The sequence below is a fragment of the Amphiprion ocellaris genome, chromosome 7 (assembly GCF_022539595.1).
Source record: "Amphiprion ocellaris isolate individual 3 ecotype Okinawa chromosome 7, ASM2253959v1, whole genome shotgun sequence".
Classification (NCBI taxonomy): Eukaryota; Metazoa; Chordata; class Actinopteri; family Pomacentridae; genus Amphiprion; species Amphiprion ocellaris.
The window spans coordinates 10,926,965-10,948,099 of record NC_072772.1 but is presented as its reverse complement, the minus strand read 5'-3'; the positions used below and the strand labels follow the sequence as shown (position 1 = coordinate 10,948,099).

At 41.3% G+C, this 21,135-nt stretch overlaps 1 protein-coding gene across 3 annotated transcripts in view; it reads left to right on the top strand.

Annotated features, from left to right (window-relative positions):
• Positions 1-21,135, top strand: part of hip1 (huntingtin interacting protein 1) — a 65,853-nt gene that overhangs the window by 38,301 nt on the left and 6,417 nt on the right. For all 3 annotated transcript variants that reach the window (XM_055012119.1, XM_055012121.1, XM_055012120.1), the window contains 21 exons: positions 77-138; positions 1,308-1,448; positions 3,022-3,079; positions 3,277-3,352; positions 4,869-5,012; positions 6,198-6,295; positions 7,210-7,282; positions 7,393-7,576; positions 8,040-8,128; positions 8,334-8,450; positions 9,314-9,415; positions 11,756-11,950; positions 12,132-12,279; positions 12,379-12,465; positions 13,842-13,949; positions 16,125-16,261; positions 16,480-16,590; positions 16,699-16,757; positions 19,584-19,677; positions 19,922-20,022; positions 20,271-20,376. In XM_055012119.1, the coding sequence (XP_054868094.1) occupies positions 77-138; positions 1,308-1,448; positions 3,022-3,079; positions 3,277-3,352; positions 4,869-5,012; positions 6,198-6,295; positions 7,210-7,282; positions 7,393-7,576; positions 8,040-8,128; positions 8,334-8,450; positions 9,314-9,415; positions 11,756-11,950; positions 12,132-12,279; positions 12,379-12,465; positions 13,842-13,949; positions 16,125-16,261; positions 16,480-16,590; positions 16,699-16,757; positions 19,584-19,677; positions 19,922-20,022; positions 20,271-20,376 (2,290 nt within the window). The remainder of the gene's footprint in view (positions 1-76; positions 139-1,307; positions 1,449-3,021; positions 3,080-3,276; positions 3,353-4,868; positions 5,013-6,197; positions 6,296-7,209; positions 7,283-7,392; positions 7,577-8,039; positions 8,129-8,333; positions 8,451-9,313; positions 9,416-11,755; positions 11,951-12,131; positions 12,280-12,378; positions 12,466-13,841; positions 13,950-16,124; positions 16,262-16,479; positions 16,591-16,698; positions 16,758-19,583; positions 19,678-19,921; positions 20,023-20,270; positions 20,377-21,135) is intronic.

Here is a 21,135-nt window from a genome sequence, read left to right as displayed (position 1 = left end):
ACCAGTGTGATAAAATGAAAATGGACCTGTATTTGTACTGGCATGTAAAATAATAGTCTTTCTCTCTGCCCTGTAGCTTCCAGCTGACAGTAGAGATGTTCGACTACCTGGAGTGTGAACTCAACCTCTTCCTGGGTGGTGAGTTGTTCTGCTCTGAGCTGCCAGCTGTGCTTCTCTTGAGCGCACACACACAGAATAATGCACACAAGTTCACACTATGGCAGACAGAAAGACAGTCTGACTGGCACATTAATGGTGCACAGAAACAGACGCTGACGTGGACGGATGATATCAGCCGTATCATCTGCGCTCCACCTTTATCTGCCTCAGCGAGCTGCAGGGCAGTTAGTGGTTACATACTGTACCGGAGCCGAGCTGTTGTCTGGCTGAGTCATCCCAGGTTAATGTCTCTTAAAGTATGGCCCCGGATAAAAATAGACCAGGAGCTCAGAAGAAATGCTGGAAAATCTGTGCGCCTCCACTCATGAGTGATCAGGAGGAAATTACATTCTGCTTTCTATTTATCATGCCCCTCATTCTGTGTCCTCATGATGATATTATCTCTCCCTCCTCCTCCTCTTCTCTCTAGAGAAATGAGTTCTTTGCCAAAGTCATATCTCTCTTTTAGCATTCAAGACAACAATGTGCAGCTTATGGTTTGATGTTTTTTGCAAATTTGATGCTTTCCATGATTGGATGAACCATTTTTTTTAATACAAACAAAGAAATCCTCTACATATTAGAGTTGCTGGCTGACGACCTCACACCCAAATCTCAAAGCTGCCGTCAGCTTCCTCCTCTGGTCTGGTGTATTTTAAAAGCATCACGTCATCTGGGGGTAAAGAGGCCAAGCCTGAGGTGTCTGTGTTTTGTAGCTGTGCAGGAAACCACGCCTCTGCTCTGCTCAGAGGCTCTCAGCGTCCGACTTTGGGGACGTTGTGAGCGAGGCGGCTGGGAAATGAAAGAGGGGCGTAATGATGGAGGCAGAGAGGGACTCAGACAATCCTGTTAGTGTTCAGGTTGTTGCTCCTTCTCTACTCCACTAAAAAAGCCTGTTTCCTGTCTTTAAAAAAAAACAAAAAAAAAAAACAAGAGTGAGCTGTGTTTTGCTTAGAAGTTAATTATGGTCCAGGCAGTGAAATGAATAAAAACTCAGGAACAATATGTGACTGATGAGCTGTGTGCATGAACATCTGTGTGTGTGTTTGTGGCTCCTGGTTGCATCGATACCTGATGAGCTCATACAAGTCTGTGTGTGTGTCGGTTTCCAGACTACATTCATTGATCGGGTCTCTGTCTCCCCACAGTGTTCAGCTCCCTGGACATGTCTCGGTCGGTGTCGGTGACGGCGGCGGGTCAGTGTCGTCTGGCTCCCCTCATCCAAGTCATCCTGGACTGCAGCCACCTGTATGACTACACCGTCAAGCTGCTGTTTAAGCTGCACTCCTGTGAGTCACACAAACACACTGCTACAGGGGAAACTGTACAGCTACAGCCTCAAAAACAGCAGCCCTCACTAGCAGGTGCTCAATATTGGTGGTCCAAATAGAAATATCCTGCTTTTTTTTGTAATTCTGCAAACCTTGTTAACTCCAATCTTGGTGATTTGCATTTATTGACTCCAAGTTAAAGCAAAACTCCCCTAACGTCCGTATGCCCTGTTGTCCACACTTCAATGCTATATAGTACACCAGAAAAGATTTAGGATGTTCCACTACTTAGTATGTAAGTTGCAGTAAACTATAAGTTTGCAGTATGCAAGCCAGCATGCTTTTCTTACCATTTTAATTCACAATCCGTTACGTCACGGACAGATGGCGTAGACATAGACGACAGATGACATGTTCTTTAGCGCTACAGGCTACAATGGTCTGAGTTTAAGGTGCACCATTATAACAAAAAAGTATGTCCCAGTTGTTTGCGTCCTGCGTGCAACAGTTCGTACTTTGTGAGGGCAGCTGCAGCACGTACTTGAAGTAAAAAGGAAAAGAAATGCGATTTAAATTGCTTTCATGGTTCGTTCTTTGTTGAAATGATTGATCATCATTTGAGGCTTCACAGTAAAGCAACTTTGTAACAGGTGTGAAACTTTATTTGCATGCAATTACTGCAACAAACCATTCTTACCGCTCAAGAAAACCAATCAAATCAGCAACTGGCCCTCATGCAAAAGCATTTTCATTTCGCATCCTAAATCTCTCCTACATTTGTCCTTCTTCAGGTTTGATCAGGAATGAATCTGAGGCTACATCCACATCCGCATAACTTTTGCTACATTTATTTGTAGTGTCTACGCTGCAGATGGTTTAAGCTCCTAAAATTGGGGCAGTTAGCATAGTTAACACTTGTAAATTGATAAATGACACAACCTGAGAGCATTGTGTGTTACAAAATTAAGTCAATTCAAACTTTTGTATGTAGCACATTAAAAACCAAAGTTGACTTGCCTGTGTAGTTTAAATGCTAATATCATTACGTTATAATATTATAGAGAGAAGACCCACAGTTCCCTTTGGACAAGCACTTGGTGACAGTGGAGAGGAAGAACTCTATTCTTTAGTCTCTTGAATCAGTCGTACACACCATATAAGAACAAATCTGTTCGTACAGGTGGTTCTTGGTCTCTTGAGCTACATGGCTGACTTTCTAACTTTACCTTTAGTCCTTAACACTCTGCAATACAGGCTTAATATATGGGAATACATAAAATTGGTGACAGTTTCCTTCAAAGACTGAAAGAAGACATGCTCCTCTCAAACTTAAAGCATTTCTCAGACTTCTTGGGCTCCACAAACTTTTCAAAGCGCTGCTGGATAAATTCACACATGCAGCTCAGCTTCAAAAGGCTTTTTCTAAGTTTGTAAAGAGTCGACCTTTTGGAGATTTGGATGCTTTCACCTCAAATCCCATCATACATGTGTGCGTTCAGACTTGCATTAATGCAGTATCTATGTGAATATGTGGTTAGTTCCTGACCGCTTAACAAGCCCTGATGTGTTTGTGTTTTGTTTGTGCTTGCAGGCCTTCCAGCTGACACTCTGCAGGGCCACAGAGATCGCTTCCAGGAGCAGTTTAAGAAGTGAGTTCACTTGCAGTCGCACAAACAGGCAGGAAACCAGCCGGTCACAGTTCATCTGAGTGTGACCCAGATGACTGAGCTCTTGGTATCGTGTTGAATGAATTCACAGTGTCACACTTTTCTGCTTCGTCCACCCTCCTCACTCTGATTTTCTGTCTCTTCCTCTCTCTCTCTCGTCATATCGCTCCTGCTCTCAGGCTAAAGAGTTTGTTCTATCGCTCCAGTAACTTGCAGTATTTCAAGAGGCTGATTCAGATCCCACAGTTGCCTGAGGTGAGAACTCAATCCGCCGTACGTTTCACACATTCTAACCACACCAAAGGCCCCAGTTGACCCATGACGGTTGCTTCACGTTTTGAGGGTGTCTCACTACATCATCTTTGCTTAGATGTTATAATATTTGAAGTTCAGAAGAGTTGCAGATGAATTTTTCTGTTGTTCAAGTGATTACAAATAGCAGGATGTGTGTGTACATTTATCTTTGCATTGTCATTATGACTGTAGGATGTCCTGTGTACATGAAACTGATCATTGATTTTTTTGAGCTGTAAGCAAACATAGACATAGGAAACAAAATGCAAATGAGGCAAAAATAGCATGAAGTCATATTTAGTCTTCTCATCAAAATGAAGCAGCTGAGCAATGATGATAAAAAAAAAAAAAAAACCCAAACAGCAATATTCAGATTGTGGTTCGATTTTAACTCTCTGAACTCCAAAACCGACCAGTGAGTTTGAAAGGCCTGTTATCTTTAAAAAAAAAAAAATCTGTAAAATGATGCCATTTTTCAGAAACTTGAAACTGAACTGTAAAAAAGGAAAGTATTGCCAGATTTCCAACTTTCAAGCTGATTGTAAGAAATTCCAAAAGCATGAAAAATGTTTTTGCCATGCAGTGTTTTGTCTTAAACCCGACAAATTTACATTTAAAATTCAATCAGACTCAACAGATTCTCCCCAACAACACATGTTGAAATATCCAACATTATTTACAGCAGCTTCACTTTAGTAGAACCCGTGATGTGCTGCTCATTCAGAGGTTTAAAAAAATTCAATTGTGATATCTCATTAAAAACACTTTATTCTACGTGTCTCCTTTAAAACATTGGCTAAAATAAACCAGATGCACCAACTGGATTCAGCCTTAACCGTGAAACCGTGTGTGACACGTGACAAAATTCAGTGACTTTTGGCTGAACTGCAGGCAGTGTTTCCACCGAGCAGTTAGGAGACAAGCATACAAACAAATTAAGAATACAAGTAGTACGATATCTATACTGTGTAGACTAATATTGTTAACACCTGTGGACAAAATTGTTGTACATGTTCATTCTAGTTTTCTCAATTAATAATCGAAGAAATTTAATTTTTTAATGATTTTTATGATTTATGGCGCTGTGATTGTGCCACACTGCACAGAGAACATTTCTGAGTTCTCTCTCCTCCTCCATGGTTGTGTCTTTCTATAGAGGTGCATCACTTTATATTGCAGTGAAAAATGAACCACAGTGAGTGAAAACGTGACAGGAGCAAATAAACAACCAGAAACTGCTTGTGGTTCAGCAAGTTAATGCTTTCATCCCATCGTATCATACATGCTAAATCTCACTCCGACAAGTTGCTATGGACACTAGAATCCTGACCGAAGGTGAATGATTAAGACGCTTTCATGGGAATGCAGGGAAACTGATTTGCAGGCATCATATATTTCTGTAACCAGGATCTAAACTGGGCAAATACACATCCATGCAGCTTTAAAGTAATACACTCTTGCTCTCTGGTTCTTGCAGAACCCTCCTAACTTCCTGCGTGCGTCTGCTCTGTCGGAGCACATCAGCCCCGTGGTCGTGATCCCCGCTGAGTCTTCGTCCCCCGAGTCGGAGCATGTGGTGGAAACAGACGACCTGGTGGACACAGACATCCCAGCGCTGCCGGTAACTACACATACCTCCGAACGGTACCATCTGTCTTGTAGCTGCCTGGCTCCCTGCCTCACTCGTGTGCTGCTGTAATCGGCAATCAGAAATTGAAGAGGGATGTTGTGTTTGTGGGAGCAGTCAGGAGGAACAGATGCAGAAGGATAAAACAGGAAATAACCTGCTTCACACATAGACTCTTTAGAATCTTGAGTAAACTGAACATCTGGTATGTATCTATACCGGTATGTCACTGGTGTTAATTAGATTGACTTTCACATACCTGGCTGTTGAGGTTGAACTGCTTGTGACCAAGTGAGATAATGAAGTAATTAACAGTGTTTTGGACCCATAATCTACTGAGCAGCTGGACCTAAAAAAATGATTTAAAGCCTACTGGGTTGATAGAAGACATGAAAACTGCAGCAGTACTGAGGTGGATGGTAATGTATAAAATCTAATGAAGGTTTTTCCTACAACTACACTCAGTGACCGTTGCATTAGATAAACTACCAACTACCTGTTAAAGGAAATATCTAATCAGCCAATCATGTGATGGAATCTCAGTGTGTTTAGTCCTGTAGACACAGTTAAGATCTGTTAAATGAAGCATCAAAATGGGGGAAAAAGGTGATTTATGAACTTGAAATGGTTGTTGGTTCCAGATAGGCTGGTTTGAGTGTCTTAGAAAAAGCTGATCTCAAGACTTTAAAAAGAAAGTTACAAACAAGAACAAGTTTGGATGGCATCTAACTGAAAAAATGACCTTCGCAAGAGCATCTGTGAATGAAACATGTTGACCTTTGACAGGCGACAGCGGCAGAAGAGAAGTCCACACCAGTCCACACCTCTGCAGCAACTGAATGGAAGGAGGTCTAACCTGGTACTAGACCAGTGTACCTAATAAAGTGATCACTGAGAGTACATAGTTGAATTTTGTAGATACAGCAAGTACATTTAGAGTATTAGGGGCACCTCTGTAACTCAACAGGTTGAGGGGGTGACCCATAAACAGGGGCTATAGGCACTTTGCTGCAGGTCCTTCCTGCATTCTTCTCCCCACTTTCCTGCCTCTCTCTCACTGCTGCTCTGCCAATAAAGCCCAAAAAAAGCCCCAAAAAATAACTTGAAATAAAATGAAATGTTAGCTCACATTTAACACTTTGCATACATGCATTACATTTCTGTGTTTTTCCTTTTCAGGCCGCCGTGGAGACCAAGTTTGACGACCTGTTTGGCACTTCAGCTGCCATCGATCCGTTCAACTTCAACAGTCAGAACGGCATGCGCAAAGACGACAAGTAAGTTCATCACCAGAGAATGCTGACGGTTGTCCCACATGTCAACCAAGGGATCATAAATATGTCTCACTAAGATATCATGATGATTAAAAATGATCTTACATTTGCTACTTCTTCACCATCTTTCAACAAGAACACACAGCATTCTTAACTGCCTCAATTTAAACCTCTTGAGATCCAGCCTTTCAGGACTCTAAATGCAGAGGGCCGCTTTGGCTGGAGTTTTATCCCTCCAGCGTTCGAAGCTGTAAATAAAATACCTTTATTGTTCTTTTCTACGTTCAGAGGAATCAGGACAACGACTTGTTTTTGTACATGTAGAAGAATCTGCACAATATCAACAGTGTCTGCGTGTTTCCTAGGTTTTTTGTTCACCACATTTTTGTACTTTCCCCAATGTTGTTATAGCGCTGCAATTTTCCCTGCTCTTGGATCAATGAAGGATTACACAATCTAGTCTCTTATCTTAGAATATCACAGTGAATATGTGGTTGTGTGCAAATAAGTATGTAATTATATGTGGGCTTGCTTGGAGGGCATTAATACATACACTGTGCGTATATATTTATATGACCGTCGGTACACTGTATTTATTTGTGTATGTTTTGTCCGTGAGATATGATAATATTCAGGGTATTAAAATGTTTCCTCTTGGGGAATTATCTGTCTAGACAACACTGTATATTTACTGCCAGTTTAACCCCAGACATGGATCTTTCATTAAATCACATTTGGGCTGTTTATGTTAAAAATAGTAACATGTAGCTTTAAAATAGAGTGAACAGTTAGAAAACTTTAAGGGCCAAAATCAAACAGAAATGTTCCTGTGGCAGATGGCTAGCAACTGTGACAACACAGTTTATTTAACAGTGTTTATTCCCTTAATGAGGGTAAATTTTGTCTGTATTCACCAGAGACCGTCTGATCGAACAGCTGACGAGGGAGATTCAGGCCCTTAAGGAAGAGCTGGAGTCTTTCAGGCTGGAGGTAGAGGCGCTAGTTTGAAAACCTTGTCTGCACAGCATCTGCAGAACCTTTTCTCCATCTCACTGTTGTTGCTCTGTCCCCCTTTTTGTCTCTTCTCCATCCGTCTCCAGAGTGGCCGGTTGTGTCAGGCGCTGAGGGGACGTGTCAGCGAGCTGGAGGCGGAGCTCGCCGAGCAGAGCCACCTGAGGCTGCAGGCTGTCGGAGAGAGCGAGTTCCTGAAGGCAGAGCTGGACGACCTGCGGAGGGTCCGAGAGGACACGGAGAAGGAGCAGCGCAGCCTGACGGAGATCGAGAGTGAGGATTCATTTACTTACATACACTTCAACAGAACACGGACACATTATTTGAGCATCTTTGGACACGTCGGCACACTTAAGACAATGTAAAGATTTCTAGGTTCAAGTGTTATTCTTTTATATTGTATCCAAAGTAGTGTTGAGTGCAGGAATGTAAAAGTTAGTCTTGTTATTGTGTGGAAAAAAAAGCACTTCAAGTAGTAGCCTTTCAAGATTACCTCCTCTGGAATCACAAGTGACTTAATTACTTGAATACTGAAGAGATTCTTCAACACTCATTAAAACAAGAAAAGGAAAAAACAGCAAATTGGGGATTTGAAAGTACTTTAATTTCTGAAAATGAGCTATAGCAAAGGGAAGGAGAAACAGGAACATTTGTCACATGAAAAACTGTGCAGAATTTATTAAACTTGATCTCTGTTCACCTTCTGTCTTTATGTGTTGATGCATGTTTTAACCAGGAAAAGCTCAGGCCAACGAGCAGCGCTACACCAAACTGAAGGAGAAATACACGGAGCTGGTTCAGAGTCATGCAGACCTGCTGAGAAAGGTGAGAAAAACGCCTTGTTCCACTTCATGACCGTGAGGCTCTTCTTTGTGTCCTTATACCAGCTATAAAACCCGAAACTCTCAAGTCAGGTTACGCACTGTCCTCCGAGTGTCCTTTTTACTTCCCCCCCAGCTGAGGATGACGCCTCTGTCCTAATTATTTTGGTGTGTTTCTCTTTGTCCCACATCCTTTTGCGTTTGAGCAGAACGCTGAGGTGACCCGGCAGATGACAGTGGCTCGGGCAGCACAGGACGAAGTGGAGGCCGTGAGGAAAGAGATGCAGGAGAAGGTGAAGGCCGCTCACGAGGCTGCAGACAGACAGGTGAGGGGGAGATACACTTTGTTGTCGCTGCCGAATATGTACTGTTAGGACTTTTTTTTATCTCACAAAGGAACTAATAACTGAACACTGAAATTGATATTAGATATGAGTTTTATAATATTGATAAATAATAGTGCACACACTAACAAAGATAGAGTTTTGGCTTTGATACACAGCACATTCCTTCTTTCTTATAATGTAACAATTAATTCTACTGCAACTGCTGACTCAAGGTTGTTTGAGGGAGAAAACCATATTAATCCTCCCCAAGGGACACCTGCACCCCCCTGTGAGATACCACTAATGGCTGCATCATATCTCAGCTAACAAAGGAATAATACTAACTGATAGAAAGCGGGAAAAAGTTTGCAGGAGGTTCTTTTTACAGGATGTGGCTCCTGGGGATTGGATGAATCATGTGCCAAGAGATATGGACATATCTGTGCACCAACTAATGAGGAACTACGTCTAGACCACGGTTTATCCCCACCTTTAGCCAATCACATTTCAATATTTGAATTAGATGTTTATATCTATGACCTATCACACAATACTAGACTGAATAAAATGTTGTGTTCACTTTTGATTTTATCCTTTTCTGGGAGGCTGTTCCAAACAAAAAGGTCCTTGTACAAGAATCTTTTGAGACGCTGATATTTAGAAAATAAACAGAGAAGTAGTTTGTCTTCTATCTCAAAAAACGAACACGCTCAACAGTACAAAAGATCAGCACCGCGCTGTGGCTTCATTTTTGTCACCCCGCTGTGCGAACCTTCTGCAACAAAGTGACCCAAACAGCTTTGAGAAATTGCACTTTTTTTTGTTTTGTGAGCTGTCTAAAAGAGGTTTTTTTTCATGCTCAGGAGAGAGAGCAGGTGGACCAGCTTCTGGAGCTGCAGAGAGAGTTGGTGTCCAGCCGGGCAGAGCTGGACTCCCTGAAGACCACCATGGCTTCATCACAGCAGGTGGCTCACCTCTCTGCCGTTTAACACTCCATACATGAAAAGATCCTCTGACTCGACCACGGAGCTGCTGTTTCAGTACTAATTTATGAAGCACCAATTTTCTGTCATTTAAAAAAAAATACCAGCTGCTGAAGAAAGTGTGGAAAGATTAATGACAGGGATTTTGTCACTGTGACTAACAGACCTTGGCAATTCTAATGGAGCACAGTCTGGATAAAATCTAATAATGGGCTGCTGGCGTCACAAACTCTTATTCTAATCATGAATTATTTAGTCATCTCACTTACACCCCTCTTTTACAGCATTAGTCATACGAATGTGCTGCTCAGTTTTAAAGTCTGAACTCCTTTGCATAATAACCCTCTAAATTCCAAGCAGTTTCTGAGTGTTTTTGACTTTTAGTCACTGTGAGTTCATTTTTCACTGCAATATAAAGTCACCTCTACCTCTATGGAAACAGCACAACTGTGGAAAGAGCTAAAAAATCTCTTCTGTGCACAGCCTGCAGTTCAGCTGAAATGTCCCTAAAATTGGTCAAATGACTGAGGAGTACAAAAAGTTAATTTTTTTTGCGGAGTCTAGTTAATGAAAATAGTTTATTGTTGACAAATCTGTAAATGAGACATGTAGAAGTAAGAAGTAATTTTGATGAAATATCAAATTTTTAGCTTAGATTTGGATGTTTTTCTGGACAGAACTCTCAGATAAATGTTGTGATTTTGGTGATTATAAAAAGAAGTAACGTGCCTTCTTACCACACTGGCAGGTTTTGGGATGCAGACGGTTAATTAGCACAGAAATTTTACTGCAGATAATGATCTCTATCCTGGATCAGATACATTTTTACCTGGATGCTGTTGTCAGTATTCAGAAGACTAAATCCCTGCTTTCAATGCTAGCAACAGATCCTGACTACAATGGTGGATGATGGCTGCTTTTAAGCTTCTGTCAACATTCAAAAGTAAAATTTTAACATTTTCCATTTTCTGTCACATTGACATCTCTTAGAATCCCCATCTGTCACTCCCTTCATTTCACTGTTTCTTTTCCATGTCAGCTCTCCTCTTAGTCACCGACTGTTCTTTTACAGAAACCATTTCAGACTTCAGCCTCTGACAGAATTGATATGCTAATACATTTTTTTGACTTTGGTGATGGAATGAGTTGGTATTTCAGAGTGCAGGAATTCTTTAAACAGTAACTAAACTGTGTTTCACCTCCCCACTTCTTTTCTCCTCTTAATCGTCTCTCTGGTTTGTTTTTGTCATCGCCGCACAACTGAGCCAAGAACTTGCAGAAGCTGATGTTCATAACAGGCGACCGAAGGCATTTATGTGCAAGAACACGGAAGCAGAAAAGTCCAAATCAAACAGCTGCTCATGTAGATACTAACATTTGGACCACACTTACATTAGTGGAGCATTTCATTGCAGAATGTTAAGTATGAATTTGATTTTGGAGTGTTTCAGGAAAAAATGTGCTTCTATCAGTAGCTAACAAAATGATCTGCAGAAATATGTGTAAGGTGGTAATTGAATTAGTTTAATAAGCATTAATTTGTGCTATTAACCCTCCTAATCTGTGTCGACTCCGCTGATGGACTTCTTTCAGATGTTTCCCGGCACATCTCCGTACCTCTCCTCTGTCTCAGCCTCCCACTCCTGACGTCCTATTTTTGTAGCTACCACTTATCAACTCTGTCACTCTCGCTGTCCTCCTCCATCTCCCTCAAATCTCCACAGTCCTTTTCACACACAGCCCACGTTTCATCATCGCTCTCCTCACGTGTTTCCCGTTGACGCAGCTTTCGCTAGCTCCTGTCATAAAAAATCATATTCTTAACAGCTCTGTTTCTCCTTCATTCCTCCTTGTCTGTCGGACCTGCTGGCTTCCAGGCTGTAAGTCTTTCTGCTGCTTTTTTTTTTTTCCACGCATGCACCTCGTTATCTAACTCCCACCTGTAAAAAACGAGAGTTAATGAGCTCAAATTTCAGCGCTTTCACATTCACAAAGCTCCAGCGCACAGGATCTGATGTAACTTCACTCTGTTGCTGTAATTCATGATGGTTGCATTGCAGCCAAGTTGCACAACCACAACTTCCCAGTGCTCCCTTTGATTGTAAACTTGACCTCGACCCAAACCCTCTCTGGAGACTGCAGGGCTCTGCACAAACTTAAACTGAGACAATGTTGCTAGTGGCTAAAGATAAAGCGTTTTTGTTTTCTTCTGTTTTTATTTATGCATCAAACCACATCCTGACAGCTGTGTATTATCCCGACCATGTCCTCCTCTCACTTTCCTTCTATTGTTAACTTCTTGATTTTTGTTCCTCGATGCAGTCTACTGAGGTGCTCGGCACTCAGCTTTCCGCCCTGGAGTCTGAGAAGGCTGAGCTCGTACAGACCTTGTCGAAGGTGGAGGCGGAGCTGGCGGTGCGAGGGGAGGAGCTCGAGCGAGTCCAGAGCTCTCTGGCGACGGAGAGGGAGAGCGGGGTGAAGACGGCCGAAGCCCTGCAGAATCAGCTCAATGAGAAGGTGAAGAATCGTCTGAGTTTCGACGATCTTTCTTAATCAACTCTCTTAATTAGCTGCAATGAATCAAGCAGATGTTTTATAGGAGAACCACAGAGATCCAGTGTGGCCAATGATTATCTTAACATCAACATTTAGACCCTCAGTCATTTCTAACCCTTTATGTGTGTGTTTGACTCCACAGGAGAGCAGGGAGCAGGCGTTGGAGAGCCAGCTGGTGGCGGCCCGGTGGTCCAGCCTGCAGGGAGCTGTGGACGAGGCCGAGAAGATCATCAAGGACTCCCTGGCTCAGATCGACGACCCGGCACACATCAGCTGCACCAGCTCCGCAGGTCAGACGCCAAGAGTTTCCTTCTATAAAATGCCGAGCAGCGCCGCGGTGCTAATTAGCTCCGTGTGTTGTAATATGTTTGTGCTCTCCATCTCTGCAGACTACCTGGCATCCAGATGCCAAGCCTCTTTAGACTGCGTGGGCCGATTACATTCTGCCAGAGATGCCTTCTTGGCTGACAACACAGGTGAGACACCCTTTAAATGCCAGAACAGGAACAACTGTGGGGTTGTTATTGACTGTAAAACGACACGGAGAAGTTGTGATGTGAAAGCAAACTGAAATGTAATCATCTGTTAATCGTCTGTCAGGGATGAGTTGTTTCTATATTGACTTATTTTCAGAAATGTTTTTTGTGTTACCAGGATGAGTTGGTCAGAGATTGCAGCAATGTGAGAGATTAGGGTCAGAAATAGGAAGTTCATGCTGAAGAGGCTCCTTGATCAACTTATGGGATGTAGACTACGCTCCAGGTCCTTCTAGAGAGATGCCTTTACATCTTTGAGAAGCAGTTTTGTCTTTGAATAGTAGGACTTACAGTTGCTTGTACAGTATGGAAGCGTTCCTATAAGGAGCTACTGACAACAGGCAAGTGGGAAAATAGTTTTGTGTTCGCTGTTGTGTTAAAAATAAGTTGTTATTCTTTGGGAGAGAAGTCGGTTCTGGGCAGATTTCCTCCCTCCCTGTTACAATGGAATAAGTTTACCAACAATGAAATGTTTTTAGCTTCAACAGTTGCAGCAGTTTATTCCAAAATCAAATAATGAGGGTCTGAAAAATAATATACCCACTTAAAAATATATTTTTCTTAGTTATGTTTGTAGAACCATTTTGAAACTCCAGAACTGTGTTTTATGTTGATCAACCTCTCAGTTATAAAAAGCTAACATTGACCTTTTTTTTTGTGATTTTTTTGTATTTGATATTTTAAAGTACTCTGTACGTTTTGTGTTATTCTGACATGCAATTAAATACAGTTCAGAAAGTCTCACTAGTTGACCTCTGCATCATCAATTAGTTGTTAATGTGTACGCAAAAGATTTTCATGATGCTTCAGTTTTGTTTTGTTTTTTTTACATATTTCAACTCACCTATTTGATCTGCTTGTCCAATATTGCAGATTCTGAATTAATGACCTGATGAGAAAACTAAAACAGTGAAAACTTCAGACCTTTATCTTCGATAGGTCCTGTAATATTGTTATTTACAGCCTCAAATTTCAATCTGCGAAAAAACATGCTGAGTGGCTAGGCGGGTAATATCTTTTTAAAAATGATCTCAGAATGTATTTGATATATTCAACAAATAATTCACAATTTTTTTTACATGAATATCCATATTTTAGCTGTAAAATTTTCAAGCAAATCATAGATGGTCATGCAGAAATTGTTCTAAAAGTGTGATGATTTGACATAGAATGACCTGACAGTGTTTATTAGTGGTTCAAACATTAATGAGTCAATCTCATGTTGAGGTTTTAAGAGACTGTTTAATGAACAAGGAACCTCCATATAAATTTGGTACGATTTTTATAAGTTTTTATTGTTGTTTCTCTCTGTGCAGGTGTGTCTGAGTTAGTGCGAGTGGTGACCCAGTGTGGCCACCTAGTGGGCGACACCATCGTTCAGGGCAGTGCCACCTCCCACATGGTGCCAGTGGAGCAGGCTGATGGTAAGTCTGTGATTGTAGACTGCAGTCTGGGCGTCTCTCTGATTTTAATCTGTGGGTGCGTCACTCGGCTCACACATGTCCTGACATGTCTGTGAGAACTTTTCTGGATGTGTTCAGTAATGCTGGGCAGCGTCAGAACCGTCATCTGTGTCGACATTCGTGATGTTCGCTATTTGTACTATTATAAAGTAATATTCAGATGAATTTGCTGTGATACCTGGTATCAGTCTATTACATAAAGCTCCAGTGCAGCTGAACATTTGCATTGATTGCAATTGTTTGCCTCACATTAGGCAGATCTGTCTGTCTTTGCAAACTTTAAGCTTTATAAACTGCAGAAACTGAGTGGAGACTAGAAGCTTCTCTGTGCTTAGCTGCCATCTACAGATGCATGTGAGACATTTATGGAACATCTGTAAATTGTAGAATCTACCAGTAGTCTGCTTATGAGGCGTTGAACGCAGCCGTACCCAACCACCAGGATGTGGGTCGTTTGGTACCAGGCCGCACAGAAAGAATAAAAATGTTTTATTTTTTATTTTATTTCCAGCAGAATCTGCTGGGTGTTTTATTTTGAAAAATGACTAAATAATCTTGACATCACTTCCATCTGTGCTTGTTTCCCGCTCTTCACTCTGTCATTTTTCCTGAAGCCGTTAAATGAAGCCGTCAGTCTAACCCTTACCAAAATTAATAAGAAACAAATGTCTCTGGAGAACTTCTTTGGAAAGAGTGAGAGGCTGCAACAGAAAAAAAAAATAATTACATATTTAGCAATAAAAAGTAATTTTACTCCTTTAGGACACTTCTTAAAATAAAAAAAATGATTATTTGTTGTGTGCACGATGACCAGTCTGTAGAAAATTGTCTTGCTTGAAACCGGCCCATGGTGCAAAAAAGGTCGAAGACCGCTGATTTAGAGGACATCAGTAGAAAATAACCTGAGTTCCAGTCTCCTCTCTAAACTGCATGAGTCTCTGTATGCACACTGGAAACGCTGCACCGCCACAAGTAACTTCTCTCTAGCCACCATTTTGATTGCATTTATTGCAAAGCCTGCAGCCAAATCGTCTCTGGGAAGCAGTGCTTTTATTGTCAGATCATTGACAGTCTTAATTTAAATGAGTTAAAAAAAACACAATGGCCCAAAGAAACTCATCCAGACAGTTATGCATCTGGAGTCAGATACGCTAATGGAATTTACCACTGCTTATAATATAGCCACAGAAGACTGAACTTTGACTAACTTTGAGTTCTAGACCAAAAAAAAACATTTGTCTACACCTTCATTGATGCATAATGTGTGTGGGAACTAATAAATAAGGTGACACTTATAATCTGTTTTTCAGCCATAAGAGGCATACAAACCTTTGGATGCATCTAAATTATGTGCTACATGAAGAAGTTAGGCACACGATGTTAAAAGTCACCCTGCAGCCCCGATAAATAATCAGACTGTCCTGCCACAGCCTTCACATCACAACCACAAATGGCTCCTTAGTTGTGTTTCAATGCAGATTATCAGCCAACACATGCGTAGATAAAACAAAATCGCTGACTTCATACAGAAGTAATGTGTTTTTTTTGCTCTCTTGGGAGATGCCAAGTGTAAACAAGCCCAAACATATCAAAGCTCTGGCCAGCGATCATGTTGTTGGAACAAAAACCAAACACACGGGACTGAAACTGGGTCGAACGGTCGTCTGTAGCTGTCAGACTGAGGATCAATGAGAGCACTTTGCTGTGACCGTGTTTGTCCTAATGTGGTTCAAAACATTTGAATACAGCATTTGAGAGCTTGTGTACAGTTTGATGCTAATCAGCTGCATCTAAAAAACAAACAAGCAAAAAAAAACCAGGCCAACAGATTTAGTTTCTCCACTTCCTCCCGTCAGAGTGGCTGTTTGAGCTGCAGGTTGACATTTTGCCGGAGGGGACGTCGGTTTAATTAACAGAGCAGCTGCAGCCACCAGTGGCCCCGTCACACATCACAGTTCTAGAAGATGTTTTCATAGAAGACAAGTGTAAATAGCACCACTGTGTGGAATCTGATGGCTCAAACACTTCAAATACGGTGTCTGTGTTATGCATTGGTGCTTCTCTTTCTGTGTTTGTGTGTTAATTGACATTTATTTTGGTGATGACATGTGCGTCTCCCGTCCATGTCCTCGTCAGCGCTGTCAGAGAGTGTGAAGCTGTGCGGCGCTGAAGCTCTGGCTCTGCTGGGACGCATGAAGCAGCAGGACAGTCTGGCTGCAGCGGATGACGGCAAGCTGAAGGCAGCTCTGGAGGCCATCCTGGCCACCGCAGAGGTCTGTACTTCATCATGTTGGGACTCTGATGCGGTGAACTGTGGCGCTGAGACGTATGAGTCACAGAGCTGCAGGGGGGTTTTTTGCTCAATCTTTGAATTTAGCGAGATTTGCCTTGTGATGAACCGACTGATTAATTTCTGCTGCCATGTTTGACGTCAGTCTTGTTTTGGCATCTTTAACACCGAGTTGAACTTGAGCTCCTTTTGCCGTTGCAGAAACTGCGTCCTCGGGGTTTGGAGCTGCAGCAGGGGGAGCTGGGAGATCTGGTGGAGCAGGAGATGGCTGCCACTTCTGCCGCTGTGGAATCAGCCGCTGCCAGGATAGAGGTGCGTATGTGAGAGAGAGACGCAGCAGATGTGTATTTGTGCAGCTATTTGTGTGCTGTTTTAACCTTCAGAGTGTCTTTTTTTTCCCTCCCTTGTGTGTCCCAACAGGAAATGCTCAACAAGTCTCGAGCTGTTGATACAGGAATCAAGATGGAGGTCAACGAGAGGTAAAACTCACACTGTGGCCGGTTTTAGACGCCACTGGGAAAGATACTAAAATCACTCTTCTTTCACTAACGTCGCTTTAGTTATTGCAGCTTCAGAAACATGATTGTGTCTCCCAGGTGAAAACACAGGGTCAGACATCTTCCTGACAAATGAATACTGGGAAAATCTTGTATCTGAAGGAGTTGAGAGCGACAGAAAAGCGGATTTGAACTAGATCTGCCCTCATTACGCTCGTCTCATTTTCCCAAAATAGAAATACAGTTGACCCACAAACAAACTTTTCTACTTTCTTTGGCTTTGTGTTGGTTTCTGTCTCCTCCATTGTAGCAAGTTAGACTAAGTTTAACCCTCTGAGTCCCAAAGCTTAAATGCTAAGCTGAGCTGCTTGCTAAAAGGCAAAGGTGAAAGGCGTGTTATCTTGCAAAAAAAAATCACAAATATTTTACCATTTATCAGATAAAACAGAAGGAATCATCTGATTTTTAATTTTCTAAAGCTGATGTATGGTGTAACATTCAGTGGGAAAACATAACCACATCTGAACTTAAAATCTTGACAATTCATTCAAATCCCTTTATTCTACAAGTCCTGTTTTTTATTGTTCACTATTATTACTTTAGTTTTCTTTTATTGCCCTTTTTTAACCAAATTTTTATTTAAGCGACGTACATATTTATATGCAGCTCAAAAATGGACAAACGGAAACATGCACATGGTAAACAAAACAATTATACAATTCAGCAACACAACTAACACATGGCATCATCTAAACCCACATAAAGAGGAGCATTTCAAATTAAGTTTAGAGAAAAATTAAATTAAAGAGCAGCCAGGGGTTATGAAACATAAAAGTACACAATCCAGACACAAATATTGTTATATCTCCACTTGCAATTCAAACAGAAACATCTCCCCCAGCCTGTCAAATATGTAAAAACCAAATGAAGTTAAACTGAAGTAAGCAATAACAGGAGCCCATAAATTCATAAAGGAAGGAACCAAACTTCAAATGAAGTTTTGCTGTTATTTTTTCCATCAACTACACTTTATTAAATCTCTCTCTCCATTGGTGGAGGGTGGGAGGTAGTGGGTTGAGCCAAGACACAGTGATCATTTTCTTTGCCACCAGTAGGAGGATATGTAATAGATATGCCTTTTTTTTAATCCATTGCTTCCTCTGGAATAGAACCGATTATATAGAACAGTGGCTCAAGTGACAAATCAAATCGATCTTATTTCCGCCTGAATCCCCTCCAAAAATAGTTTCAGTTTTGGACAGTCCCAAAATATGTGAGTGTGGTCTCCAATTTTGCCACAGAGTCTCCACCATAAATTGTTGTTTCTTTATTTTTGCCCTTTTTAAAATTAGATAAAAAATAAAACAATTTATGCTACCCAGATGCCGTAAAAATACTAAAAATTCCGTGCTCCTTGAAGCAACTGTGAAGCCAGTAGTGACTCAGCTGTGACCAGCAGTCATCTGGCAAAAAAATCACTGACTTCAGTTGAACTGAAGGCTGTGTTCATAGAGAACAAATGAAAAGTGTACGATGTAACATATCTATACCATGCAGACTCACTATTTCCAATGTTAGTAAAAACCTGTGGACAGTCGAAAACATGTTGTACACTTTGTTTCCAGTTTTTTTTTAATTATTTTTGTGCAATGAATTGTCTTTTTTTCTAATATTTTATTCCATTATGACTGTGTCATGCTGCACGTAGGACATTTCTGATTTTTCTCTACTTCTAGTCATGGTTTGTGCTGTTTCCGCAGAGGTACAGGACTTTATATTGCAGTGACAAATGAGCCCACAGTGAGTAAAATTGTGGCAAAAAAGTAAAAAATAACACAGAAACTGTTTGGGGTTCAGAGGATTAAAGAAAAAACCATAACGTGTTAAAACTGGGACAAACATGCATCTGCATTGAAGGAGAAATGAAAGTGACTGAACAAATATTCCTCCAAGAATGAGGAACTAATACATCCATTATGAATCCACGACACGGCAAGCAGAACCTCCAATTATTTGTTTGTGAATTTAATGTAATAGATGCAAACAAAGGCAGCGAACTGGAAATAGAGACGCTGTTCAACAAGGCGAGCAGTCAGACAGTCACGCACTGAGTGCTGATGTGCAAAGAATTTCATCAATTCAGCCACAAAGCCTGTGCAAACTGTGAAGTCTGAAGCCAGTGTGGCACGTAATGTTTGTCTGCATAACCCCTTTGTCGCTTCCTTTTCCCATTGGAGCAGCTCCACAAACTGTTACACTCAGTGGCTTTATTTATGTGGTGCTGCTAACAGCTGCAAGAGCTTCAGAAATCTCTATCTGGACAGAAGCTTTTGCTCTCTGCTCCAGACTTCACCATCACAGTGATTTGCTGCATGAGCAATGCTGCATTAATGTGAATTATTTCTCTTTGAGTGCAAATTAAGCCAATTAAACTTTCTCTCTTCTCTCACAGGGACTTACTTATTCATGTTAAAAAAAAAAAAAAGTTGTTTTCTCAGTAGCTGCCCCCCCCCGCTGTAGGAGATGATTAATAAAAGAAACAAACTGCAGCTAGCAGTACTACACTGAGAATGTAGGTCAGTGGCGCATCAGTCATGCATTAACTAGAGGGAACTAAGGGTTATTTCTTTATGTCTTGATCATCATCTTATGGAATTATTATGTTTTGTTTTTTTAAATGGCATCTCAGAGGTAGAGCAGATCAGACTAGAACAAGCTGCATTCAGGATATTTGTTGAGCTTCCTGTCCATTAGACATATCAGTGTTACATCAGTGACAGTTTGGTTCTGCTCTGTCGCCCCCTGCAGGATCTTGGCCTCCTGCACAGAGCTGATGCAGGCGATCAAGGAGCTCATTCTGTCTTCCAAAGATCTGCAAAGGGACATCGTGGAGAGCGGCAGGGTGAGTTGTTCTGCTTTGTTGCTTCTGAAACAACGAGGAAGTGATTTTCAGTGTGATTCCTGAGAGACTCGTGGAGACGTTGGATCATCAGCAGAGTTTCTCTAATTTATCCAGACTGTGAAGCTAAACAATCAGCTGACTGTACAAGATAATAAGTGGCAAGCTGATTGACAATGAAAAGAATTATTAATCCTGTGTTTACATCTGAGTTTGAAAGCATGTCATGAAACATTTTGTCCACCAGGGGGCAGCCACCATGAAGGAATTCTATGCCAAGAACTCCCGCTGGACCGAAGGCCTGATCTCTGCGTCCAAAGCAGTAGGATGGGGCGCCACGGTCATGGTGTAAGTATAAAAGTGCTCATGTTCATAAAGTCAGCAGTGGAAAAGTGTAGTGTGAGCAGCTGTGCTTACTCTGTGAATCGTAAAGGTCCTAAAGAAGCAAAGAGTTGACCTTTACAAGGAAATAAATAAAGAGCAAACAACACAGTAAGCCTTGAGGCACGTAAGGTCACCCATAAATCCTGTGTCTCTGGCTGTGTTGTCAACATTAAAGAACACTGGGTTTATTTTGCTCTGTGCTGCTGTTCCAGAGATGCTGCTGACCTGGTGGTGCAGGGCAAAGGGAAGTTTGAGGAGCTGATGGTTTGTTCACATGAAATAGCTGCCAGCACTGCACAGCTAGTGGCTGCTTCCAAGGTGAGCAAATAATCCCTTGTTTTAATTCTTCCAGTATAGATTTTGGATTTGCTGGGGGTTTTTTTGCAAATTTTTATTTTGAAATATTGAGAAGATAAACAGATACGTTGAAATTGCCTGTAGGTTACAGAGACAGTCTGTGGCCAATTCACAAATGTCCCTTCTCAACTTTTTTTTTTTTTTTTTGGGGAGTATAAACATAAAATTGTAAAAATGAACAGAAACATTGAACATTGGATGCAATGTAACACAATAGAAAATGGCCAAGCAATTTCTTCTCATGACAAAAATAAATGTATTTAAATTAAATGAAAAAAAAACATTTCCCAAGCCAGGATGTTAACCCCTCCCCTTACATGTCCTCTACATTCAGGGTTGCTATATGCTGCATTTAGTTAGCTGAAACATATGGTATCCAATTTGACCATAGCTTTGAAAATTTAGTTATCTGTAACTACAGTGAAAAAGTCAACCTTTCCATCTGATATATTTCATTGACAATATCTGTCCATTGTCCTATATTGGGTGGTTCAGGGAGGAGCCGGCGTCTGGTAATCGCCTTTATTACAAGCAGTTATATGAATTCTATACAAATATGTATTGTCTGGGTGCATTTTAGTCATTCCCACAATAAGCGTATTGCATTCAAAAGGTAATGTATCATTCAATATAGATTCCATAATTTTGTGAATATCCTTCCAGAGTTGTATTAGTTTTGGACAATCCCAGAATACGTGCCAGTGATTGGCGTCTTGACTT